Source organism: Aulonocara sp. 'chitande type north' Nkhata Bay, linkage group LG12, assembly GCF_057382095.1.
Source record: "Aulonocara sp. 'chitande type north' Nkhata Bay isolate Kocher_YH1m ecotype deep benthic linkage group LG12, A_spYH_male_GT1.1, whole genome shotgun sequence".
In the NCBI taxonomy this organism is placed as follows: domain Eukaryota; kingdom Metazoa; phylum Chordata; class Actinopteri; order Cichliformes; family Cichlidae; genus Aulonocara; species Aulonocara sp. 'chitande type north' Nkhata Bay.
Window position 1 is genome coordinate 22,993,369 of NC_141355.1, and position 11,633 is coordinate 23,005,001.

The window sequence follows — 11,633 nt, forward strand, 5'->3', positions numbered from 1 at the left end:
TTTGCAGTGAAATTTCTTAAACCATTGTTTAATGGGACAGAAGTACAAGTCACTCTTTACTAACACACTGTAGATAAGTTTATTGCTGAACGACACAGCTAGCAGTCCCACACACTCTTTAGATTTTTGAAGTTTTGTGTGTGATGGTTTTGCCTCTCACACCTTACCCCTTTCTCCCAGTATCACAACAGTATGACTCCCAAAGTACGACTCAGTAAACAAACAAGGACTCTGAACTCAGAACAGAAAGATACAGTTGAAAGATTAGTGATATCTTTTATGATGCGTAATAAACTACACCCTCTTCTTCTCTGTATTTATGTTGTTTGTGTGCGTACGTGCGTGCGTGTGTGTGTGTGTGTGTGTGTGTGTGAATGCCTTAGAAGTCAAAGTATACATTAGCCATACTTACAAAAACATTTTTAATTTCATTTAGAACTGAGATTCTAAGTTGTAAGCAGAAATCGTATGCTCAACCAGGAGTATGTTTCCCCACTTTCACAATGCTGAGGCATCAAATCCATGATCCAACAGATGGTTTGTCACATGTGGGCGAGAAGGGCAAGCCAACCCTTACTTACACAACCTCACACACTATAGATTTTTAAAGCTCTTGTGTACAATGGTTTAGCTAAAGATATAACTTCTACTTTTGATAAAGATCACTCCCTCTGCATATTTCTTAAGAAATGAAGTGTCTTTACTGGGATATTTATTGTCAAACTATGCGATTTTCCAAATGTGTGTGGAGTAAAATGTTGTGACCAAGAATCATTCAGGATTAACAACACAAACTGTTTTGATAGCAGAAACAGTCTGTCTTATAGTTCCCATACTTTACCGCTAGTTTTACAAACACATTCTTCTTCATATCGGTTTAATTGGTTTTTTATGAAACTGATTTTTAATAGTACAACCAAGGTCTAACTTTTCCTAGCTCCCCAGTATAAATGCAAGAATTTTGCAGACTTTATTGAAACTGTCACAATTTAACACTCAATGCCATAAACAGAGTTGATCCATGTTTCTATGGACAGTGTTTCATACATCAACAGCTCTGAAAATCACTTTTAAAGTAATGTAGAACATGATCTCTCTCACTCTCAGCGTCTCTAAAAAACCCAGCAAACTGACAATCACCTCTAAACAAGGGGTCAGTTTATAGGCTTTTTGTTTGTTTGTTTGTTTTGTTTTTTATCAGCCGCAACACCATGTAATGCCTGGATGTTAGACTCTTTCACCAGACCATGTTGCTAGCCCAACCACCAGGCTCAGGGTCTCTGAACTCTAACCCTGGCTCTGGCTGCCAAATGTGCCTCTGACCCTCTTGTGCCTGTTCACCACCAGACTAAGTTTGTACTCTCACCTACTAACATTATTTTATTACAGGGCAATATTCAGCTAGGTTACTACTTTGACTTTCTTACTTTGAGCACATTTCCGAGCCCATACATTATCAAACTTTTACTTGAGTATTTCTGACACCAGCTATACTTTTACTTAAGTAAAAAAAAAAATGCCTGCACTATCGGTGTAAAGCTGTCTTTAATTCTTTAACAGTTCATGCAACAATTATAAATTAAACCTGCACCACAGCTAACTCTTTTTCATAACCAATAACAGGTGTATTTCTTAGATCTACAGAAACAGCCAAAACACTCTGCTTGTATAATGCCATATTCTCTCCCAGCGTACCCTTGTCTCACAACAGGGTGATTCCCAAAGTACGACTCAATAAACAGAGACTCTAAAACCAGAACAGAAAGATAAAATTGGAAGATCAAAGATTAAGGTTTGTGTTTTTATAGCACAAAGTAAACTGTCCCCTTGTCTTCTAGGCCTTGGCGTGCGTACCTTAGAAGTCAGATTATACGTTAGTCATACTTCCAAAAACATTTTGAATTCCATTTATAACTGTGATGTCAAGCTGATATCAGACATCTTGTGCTCACCAGGAGCATGTATCCCCAACTTCAAAACCTTAAGGTGTCAAATTCACAAACCCAACATGGGCTCATTCAACACAGGGGCCAGAAGTGCATGTCACCCTTTACTGACAAACTGTAAATAAGTTCAATACAGGGCAACGCGGCTAACAGCCTTGGAAACGCTTTACATGAAATAAAACTTTTTAGAAAACCCTTTACAAGAATAAATGTGATGATCTGTTTTACCTGAATCAAATGTATTAGTTTGTTTACTTGAAATAAAATTTATTTTTGAAACCCCGTACATGAAGTAAAAAGTATCATGTTGCAAGTTCTGGCTTTAATATTTCCAGCTGATAAGGAGACATTTTGCATTTCAAACGCTACATATCCTACCCGCCCTTTAAGATCATCCCACTTCAGGATCACGCCCCACCTTCTGTTATTTTAAAACAAGACCGCCGTCTCATTCCTCCAAAACCTTTTTTTTTTTTTTATCTCAAAACAGCGAGAAGGATGGACTCTGCACCCCTGCGTCACACTGAGGAGGAGGACAGTTCCTCGGACGAGGGCTCATTAGTACCTGACACGCCCGGTTACTATAGCCCCTTGGAGAAGCAGCAGCAGCAAGCCGTCAAACTTGCAGCCGTTGCATTTGTCAGTGAGGTACTTGTTGATTACTAGGTTGACTAGGTGATACACAGCTGTTTTCACGGTATCGATAAATAAAGAAGATGCCCGACCGTCAAGCTCGACGGCTTGCTGCTGCTGCTTCTCCAAGGGGCTATAGTAACCGGGCGTGTCAGGTACTAATGAGCCCTCGTCCGAGGAACTGTCCTCCTCCTCAGTGTGACGCAGGGGTGCAGAGTCCATCCTTCTCGCTGTTTTGAGATAAAAAAAAAAAAAAGGTTTTGGAGGAATGAGACGGCGGTCTTGTTTTAAAATAACAGAAGGTGGGGCGTGATCCTGAAGTGGGATGATCTTAAAGGGCGGGTAGGATATGTAGCGTTTGAAATGCAAAATGTCTCCTTATCAGCTGGAAATATTAAAGCCAGAACTTGCAACATGATACTTTTTACTTCATGTACGGGGTTTCAAAAATAAATTTTATTTCAAGTAAACAAACTAATACATTTGATTCAGGTAAAACAGATCATCACATTTATTCTTGTAAAGGGTTTTCTAAAAAGTTTTATTTCATGTAAAGCGTTTCCAAGGCTGTTAGCCGCGTTGCCCTGTATTGAACTTATTTACAGTTTGTCAGTAAAGGGTGACATGCACTTCTGGCCCCTGTGTTGAATGAGCCCATGTTGGGTTTGTGAATTTGACACCTTAAGGTTTTGAAGTTGGGGATACATGCTCCTGGTGAGCACAAGATGTCTGATATCAGCTTGACATCACAGTTATAAATGGAATTCAAAATGTTTTTGGAAGTATGACTAACGTATAATCTGACTTCTAAGGTACGCACGCCAAGGCCTAGAAGACAAGGGGACAGTTTACTTTGTGCTATAAAAACACAAACCTTAATCTTTGATCTTCCAATTTTATCTTTCTGTTCTGGTTTTAGAGTCTCTGTTTATTGAGTCGTACTTTGGGAATCACCCTGTTGTGAGACAAGGGTACGCTGGGAGAGAATATGGCATTATACAAGCAGAGTGTTTTGGCTGTTTCTGTAGATCTAAGAAATACACCTGTTATTGGTTATGAAAAAGAGTTAGCTGTGGTGCAGGTTTAATTTATAATTGTTGCATGAACTGTTAAAGAATTAAAGACAGCTTTACACCGATAGTGCAGGCATTTTTTTTTTTACTTAAGTAAAAGTATAGCTGGTGTCAGAAATACTCAAGTAAAAGTTTGATAATGTATGGGCTCGGAAATGTGCTCAAAGTAAGAAAGTCAAAGTAGTAACCTAGCTGAATATTGCCCTGTAATAAAATAATGTTAGTAGGTGAGAGTACAAACTTAGTCTGGTGGTGAACAGGCACAAGAGGGTCAGAGGCACATTTGGCAGCCAGAGCCAGGGTTAGAGTTCAGAGACCCTGAGCCTGGTGGTTGGGCTAGCAACATGGTCTGGTGAAAGAGTCTAACATCCAGGCATTACATGGTGTTGCGGCTGATAAAAAACAAAACAAACAAACAAACAAAAAGCCTATAAACTGACCCCTTGTTTAGAGGTGATTGTCAGTTTGCTGGGTTTTTTAGAGACGCTGAGAGTGAGAGAGATCATGTTCTACATTACTTTAAAAGTGATTTTCAGAGCTGTTGATGTATGAAACACTGTCCATAGAAACATGGATCAACTCTGTTTATGGCATTGAGTGTTAAATTGTGACAGTTTCAATAAAGTCTGCAAAATTCTTGCATTTATACTGGGGAGCTAGGAAAAGTTAGACCTTGGTTGTACTATTAAAAATCAGTTTCATAAAAAACCAATTAAACCGATATGAAGAAGAATGTGTTTGTAAAACTAGCGGTAAAGTATGGGAACTATAAGACAGACTGTTTCTGCTATCAAAACAGTTTGTGTTGTTAATCCTGAATGATTCTTGGTCACAACATTTTACTCCACACACATTTGGAAAATCGCATAGTTTGACAATAAATATCCCAGTAAAGACACTTCATTTCTTAAGAAATATGCAGAGGGAGTGATCTTTATCAAAAGTAGAAGTTATATCTTTAGCTAAACCATTGTACACAAGAGCTTTAAAAATCTATAGTGTGTGAGGTTGTGTAAGTAAGGGTTGGCTTGCCCTTCTCGCCCACATGTGACAAACCATCTGTTGGATCATGGATTTGATGCCTCAGCATTGTGAAAGTGGGGAAACATACTCCTGGTTGAGCATACGATTTCTGCTTACAACTTAGAATCTCAGTTCTAAATGAAATTAAAAATGTTTTTGTAAGTATGGCTAATGTATACTTTGACTTCTAAGGCATTCACACACACACACACACACACACACACGCACGCACGTACGCACACAAACAACATAAATACAGAGAAGAAGAGGGTGTAGTTTATTACGCATCATAAAAGATATCACTAATCTTTCAACTGTATCTTTCTGTTCTGAGTTCAGAGTCCTTGTTTGTTTACTGAGTCGTACTTTGGGAGTCATACTGTTGTGATACTGGGAGAAAGGGGTAAGGTGTGAGAGGCAAAACCATCACACACAAAACTTCAAAAATCTAAAGAGTGTGTGGGACTGCTAGCTGTGTCGTTCAGCAATAAACTTATCTACAGTGTGTTAGTAAAGAGTGACTTGTACTTCTGTCCCATTAAACAATGGTTTAAGAAATTTCACTGCAAACTATAAAAGGAATCTGGGTTTAAATAGAACATAGCAGATGTTGTCTAATGTACTACACACTTTGTTTATGAATTTGGTAAACTGTTTGTACCTGTGCTTCTTGGTGGTATTGATTGAGTCTAGCTTCAATCAAACATAATTTATCAGCTATTGAAGCTATATGACTCTGTTCAGCAGGCTGAGCGTCTGGAAGCTTCATGTAAGCATCATACGCCGGTGATATTTGAGAGTCTGTTATGCCGCCTTCTTCGAAATCTATGTGTGAATCAATGCTATTTCTGTCACATTCTGGGGTGGTGGGTATATGAACTAGATCAAAATCTGATATACTGTACTCAAAAACATCAGAGAAATCGCGAGGTAGCCACTCACTCGGGGGTGTTGCAGGTTCGCTGATGAAGATCTGTTCTGACTCTCCACTGTTGCACAAAGCTCCAGGTTTTTGTTGTTCTGGGAGGTCGATACTGCTTAAACATTCCAAAAACGTCTGGAATCGTACGGTGTCCTGATCATTATGAGGAGGGGTGCTGTTCTGCAGTCTGTGAAGATAGATAGACATGTGTTAAAACATTTTATACATGTACCCATTTCAAACTGAATAAGCGTGTCTCCCTCTCTATCTCTTTTTATCTAATTTATATATGCCTATGCTTACCTTGTAGTGTGCGTTATTCGGGATGGTCCTGCTTCTCCACACACCCGGTTCTCTGGCGTGGCTCTGTAGGTGTAAAACGGTCAGTTTAGAACATTTGTAATTGTTTAAACCCCTTTAAAAAAAATAATACACAACTATACATCCCGTTGTATACACACCTGATGTAAGGTTGGGCTCTGTGGTCGCGGTGTCTGAATGTTTTCCTGCTCAGTTTGTTAACCCTGGAACAAACAAAAACGTTATTACATAATTTAAAACAATCGCTAGTTTAAAACATACATACGTTTTAAAATCCAGTAATGCTGTACACACCTTGTGCCTGTTAGAGGACTAGTTCCAGCTGTAAAAGCGCCCGTTTCTAAAGAAAAGGGCCCTGGGCCGTTCTCCCGAACTCCTAAAAATTAAGCTTTTGTTTTAGGGAAAAAAAATAGTTTGAATATCCTATAATATGTTAACATAACACTTTTTAAAAATCCAATAATAGGTTTTGTTTTACTTACCGTTTACGATGGCCATGTTATAAAGAACGATGTTAGTGTTGATGATCGCAAAGAAAATGGTGTGCTCTGCAGCGAATCTTGAGGCGTAAATGGCTCAGGGTTTCGGGCTCTGAGCGTGTTTTTTTTATATAGGATGGGTGTTTCCAAAAAGAAAAGGTATGTCTCCAATCAATTTAAATGAGACCCTTCAGGGCTTTTGTCTTCTCAAGGAATTACAAAGGAGCCAATACTTCAGACAATAGGCGGGGTCGCCACCCGACTGGTACACCTGCCCCATTTACCTTGTCGAGGAATTACAAAAAGAGCCAATACCGGCCACTTTAAACAATAGGCTGGGCCCTTGTTCGCATGGTACTCTCAACTAGTGATACCCACGGTGGGCTTTTACAATCCTGAACAAATTCAAACAATTAGCCAGCTGTTGAAAAGTTGGAGCGGGTCTGGGCGACTGGTTTTAGAAGTATCACTGTAGCGTTTATTTTCTAAAGGGCTGAATGTTATTTGTGACTATCTGTTGTGTTAAAAACTACTCTGAAACCATGAAACCCCTTACAGAAGAAATGGCCCGTTTGATCCGTTTTTAAATAAATAAAATGCTTGCATCGGTGCAAGGTGTGACACCGGAATCACAAAATGAGTGTATTTAAAAGAAGATTAGTTTGAAAAGAGCGATACTGGTTGCTTATAGCATTTATTTTCTAAAGGACTGAATGCTATTTGTGACATTTACTGTGTTAAAAACTAGCTGGCTGGCTTTGTCAACAAAATGAGTGTATTTAAAGACGATTAGTTTGAAAAGAGCTATACTGGCTGCTTTGGGTGAAAAGACGACATTGTGTGCAGCGTTTTAGAAGTATCACTGTAGCGTTTGCTGAATGTTATTTGCGACTATCTGTTGTGTTAAAAACTACTCTGAAACCATGAAACCCCTTACAGAAGAAATGGCCCGTTTGATCCGTTTTTAAATAAATAAAATGCTTGCATCGGTGCAAGGTGTGACACCAGAATCACAAAATGAGTGTATTTAAAAGACGATTAGTTTGAAAAGAGCTATACTGGCTGCTTTGGGTGAAAAGACGACATTGTGTGCAGCGTTTTAGAAGTATCACTGTAGCGTTTGCTGAATGTTATTTGCGACTATCTGTTGTGTTAAAAACTACTCTGAAACCATGAAACCCCTTACAGAAGAAATGGCCCGTTTGATCCGTTTTTAAATAAATAAAATGCTTGCATCGGTGCAAGGTGTGACACCAGAATCACAAAATGAGTGTATTTAAAAGACGATTAGTTTGAAAAGAGCTATACTGGCTGCTTTGGGTGAAAAGACGACATTGTGTGCAGCGTTTTAGAAGTATCACTGTAGCGTTTGCTGAATGTTATTTGCGACTATCTGTTGTGTTAAAAACTACTCTGAAACCATGAAACCCCTTACAGAAGAAATGGCCCGTTTGATCCGTTTTTAAATAAATAAAATGCTTGCATCGGTGCAAGGTGTGACACCGGAATCACAAAATGAGTGTATTTAAAAGACGATTAGTTTGAAAAGAGCGATACTGGCTGCTTATAGCATTTATTTTCTAAAGGACTGAATGCTATTTGTAACATTTACTGTGTTAAAAACTAGCTGGCTGGCTTTGTCTCACTCTTAGTTCAACATTCCGAAATCCCGATTTTTAAATAAAATGATCGCATCAACCCTGGAAAGAAACCCCAGTAGATGTGTAAAAACTAGTTAAATTAAAACTAGGGGTTTGATTAAATGAAACGCTTGTGAACATGCTGACATTACCCATTCAGAAGAAATTCCCATTTGTGCCATTTATAAAATAAAATGCATGCCTCACTGCAAGCTGAGACATTGTCAGATTTAGAAAATTAGTGTGATTAAAACACTATTACCAACACTTTTGACTAGAGCACACCCTCTTTGTTAAGGCGCACTGTGAACCAAAACAGCTTCCACTCCGCCAAGAATGAAACAAGAAACAAAGAATTGCTTTTAAGAACACATGCATAACTGAATGTTGCGATACACCTAAGTGATAAAAATAGTTTAATTAAAAACCCTATGGTTTGATTAAATTAAAACCCCGTTAAAAACACATAAACTCATATAACCCCTCTGATCCCCTGTGGTATTTCCACACCTGAACGCGCATGCGCACACACACACGAAACTGGTCAAATCGGTTTGGTTGGCCGCCATCTTGGACTAGTGCCATCGTATTACTGAACGCGCATGCGCACACGCACGAAACCGGTCAAACCGGTTGTCAAACCGGTTTGGTTGGCCGCCATCTTGGACAGGTGCCATCGTATTACTACTGCAGTTATTTCATTAATATAATTCATTAATCATTTTATTTAAACCTAACATTGATATTATGAGGCGCACACATAATAGCATTGTGTGGTTTTTCTAAAAATGTTTTCTGTTATATTAATTATGTTTCTCTTTCTCTGAGTTACCTGGTTTGGGGCGGTGGCTGTTTCCTGTCTAGGGCAAAAGGCGTGGCTGAGGATGAGAACAAAATGCCTGCTCAGCAGGACCGACCATGTTCTATCAGAAACAGGGTTTTTTTTTAGGTTTACTTATGTTGTTCTGTGCTTAGTATTAGTTTGTGTTTTTGTTTCCCCCTTTTGTGTGTAAATGGTTTGGCCAAACCACTATAAACCTACCCTCCTGTGTCTTTGTAATTAGTTTAGTTTGTGAGTTAAGTTGTCTCCACTTTGTTTGTTTAAGTTTCTGGAAGTTACTTTTTGTAGAGTTATATTTAGTTGACCTCTTTTATGGGCCCGCTAATTATGTTTTTGAATTTTGCCTTTTGAACTTTTTTAAGGGTTAAAATAAAGAAAACCAATTTTGAAGACATTTTTTCCTGTACCTTCTGTGCCTTGGCTGCTTGGTCCTCACGGTGACATGTTATAAAAATATTAATAAGAACAAATGTGGAGTTTGGCAAAACAATTAATTTAACTTCTTACGTTCAGATATCCTCTTAGATGTTAATCCTAAAGTGCTCCTGAGCCTGCACCTCTTCAACTTGCCTGTTTTATTAGACCGGGCATATTCACAGCTGACGTCCTCTCTCCATCATTGTCAATGTTTGTCGTGCTGATAACTAAAGAAGTTATTGACAACTTTTTCAAGCTACATCTTCTTTGCATGATATTGGCCAAATATCGATAGCATCAATACCAACACTATTATCAGTATCTAACTGACACTAACGCAATTGTATTGATACTTTGTTTCTGTTCTCAAATTCTAGTATGTATCCAATTGAACTGTGTTAAATACATTTTATTATAATTTTCATTTAAAAAATACACCTCAAATTTGCACATTGAAAATTTTCTGAACCTTTTTCTGTTGACTGTCACATTGATTCATTATTATGGAGCGCCAGGACTGCCATAATGAATTAATTAAATGTGGCAATAATTAATTAAAATTGGAATTAATTAATTAAATAAATAGTTATGACACATTTAATTAATTAATTATTGACACATTTAATTAATTATTTATGTATTTCACATTCTAATTAATTATTGACACATTTACTTAATTAATTATTGACACATTTAATTAATTATTTATGTGTTTCACATTTTAATTAATTATTGACACATTTAATTAATTATTGACACAATTATTTAATGATATATTTATTTATTTCATTTTGGCAGTCCTGGCGCCTGGCTCTCATCATGAAATAATTTTATCTGTCAGCCTCACCCATCAAACTCAGGGGGCGGGGTTAACGCTGATCGAGTCAAAACCATCCGGTTGTTCAGTGATGACGCGACGAATCCTACTTCCGGGTCTAAAGTAGTCTGCGTTTAATATGGCTTTTGTGTTGTTAACATGTTTAATGTTATGCATTTTCTTCTATTTGATCTCAAAAAGCTCCTAAAACAGTCAGTGATCACTGTTGACCTCCCTCGTCTTTTATTACCGCTAATCATTTATTTAAGCTCAGTTTTTAAAACCTTAGGATGTAGCTACAGCCCAGCCCATGCAGCAGTATATGAATGACTAACCTCGTATTGTGGATGGATTATCTCAGTTGTTCTCCTGGCTGAAGTTTGGTCCTTTTACAGCATCCTGCCATGCGATTACATTTGTTCCTGACCACCGAGAACACTCACGGTAACTTTTATCGAGTGGAAAAAAGGTTAGCTTGTTTATATTAAGCTAACATAGCTGTGTCGCTAGCGGTCACGTAGCACATAAGATAAGATAAGATAAGATAACCTTTATTAGTCCCACACGTGGGAAATTTGTTTTGTCACAGCAGGAAGTGGACAGTGCAAAAGTTATGAGGCAAAAATTAGAATACAATAAGAATAAATACAGTACACAACTGTACAGAATAGAATAAAATAAAATACTATATACAGTAGAATAAAATAAAATAAATATACAATAAGATAAAAATAGAATACAAATACAAATACTATATACAACTGAGTAAAAATACAACGATGACAGAAAGGATTATTGCACTTAGTATTATTGCATATGTATGGATGTGTGTGCTTGATCAGTTAAAGTCTTTATTATGGAGTCTGACAGCACTGGGGAGGAAAGACCTGCGAAATCTCTCCGTCCCACACCGTGGGTGCCGCAGTCTCCCACTGAAGGAGCTGCTCAGTGCTGTCACAGTCTGCTGCATGGGGTGGGAGATGTTGTCCATCAGGGATGACAGCTTAGCCGCCGTTCTCCTGTCACTCACCACCTCCACTGGGTCCAGAGGGCATCCTAGAACAGAGCTGGCCCTTCGGATCACCCTGTTCAGTCTCTTCCTGTCCCCAGCAGAGATGCTGCCGCCCCAGCAGACCACGCCATAAAAGATAGCAGAAGCCACAACAGAGTCATAGAATTTCTTCAGGAGTGGGCCCTCCACTCCAAACGACCTGAGTCTCCGCAGCAGGTATATCATCATTATATATATAACATCATTATATACCAGCTAGCCCAACTTCAGTAACCCTACAAACGTCACTGCTGTTTAGTTTTCTGTCTTCATTTATGCTGGAAGTGATAACAGAGCTGTACGTTTTAATTTGTTTCCAAAACCCCGCAGTCAGGACATGCTATATTGTATTTAGATTGAAGCTAGCGAGCTAACTCCCTGCTAACTTCTAACTCCGTTAAATGTCATAAATTCCGTTTTCATGGATGCCTGGATGTTAAACTCAATTGTTACACCTGGTAGAGCAGAAC

General features: G+C 38.4%; 1 protein-coding gene across 1 annotated transcript; it reads right to left on the reverse strand.

Moving 5' to 3' along the window:
* Nucleotides 1-2,567: 2,567 nt before the first annotated feature.
* On the reverse strand, nt 2,568-6,416 carry LOC147317483 (uncharacterized; the record flags this gene model as incomplete). The annotated part of the gene is made up of 6 exons (XM_086257957.1): nt 6,401-6,416; nt 6,213-6,294; nt 6,059-6,121; nt 5,901-5,963; nt 5,618-5,784; nt 2,568-2,809 (listed from the first exon to the last, which is right to left on the reverse strand). Coding segments are annotated over exons 1-6 (633 nt in total), but the record flags the coding sequence as incomplete, so codon positions are not given.
* Nucleotides 6,417-11,633: the final 5,217 nt, after the last annotated feature.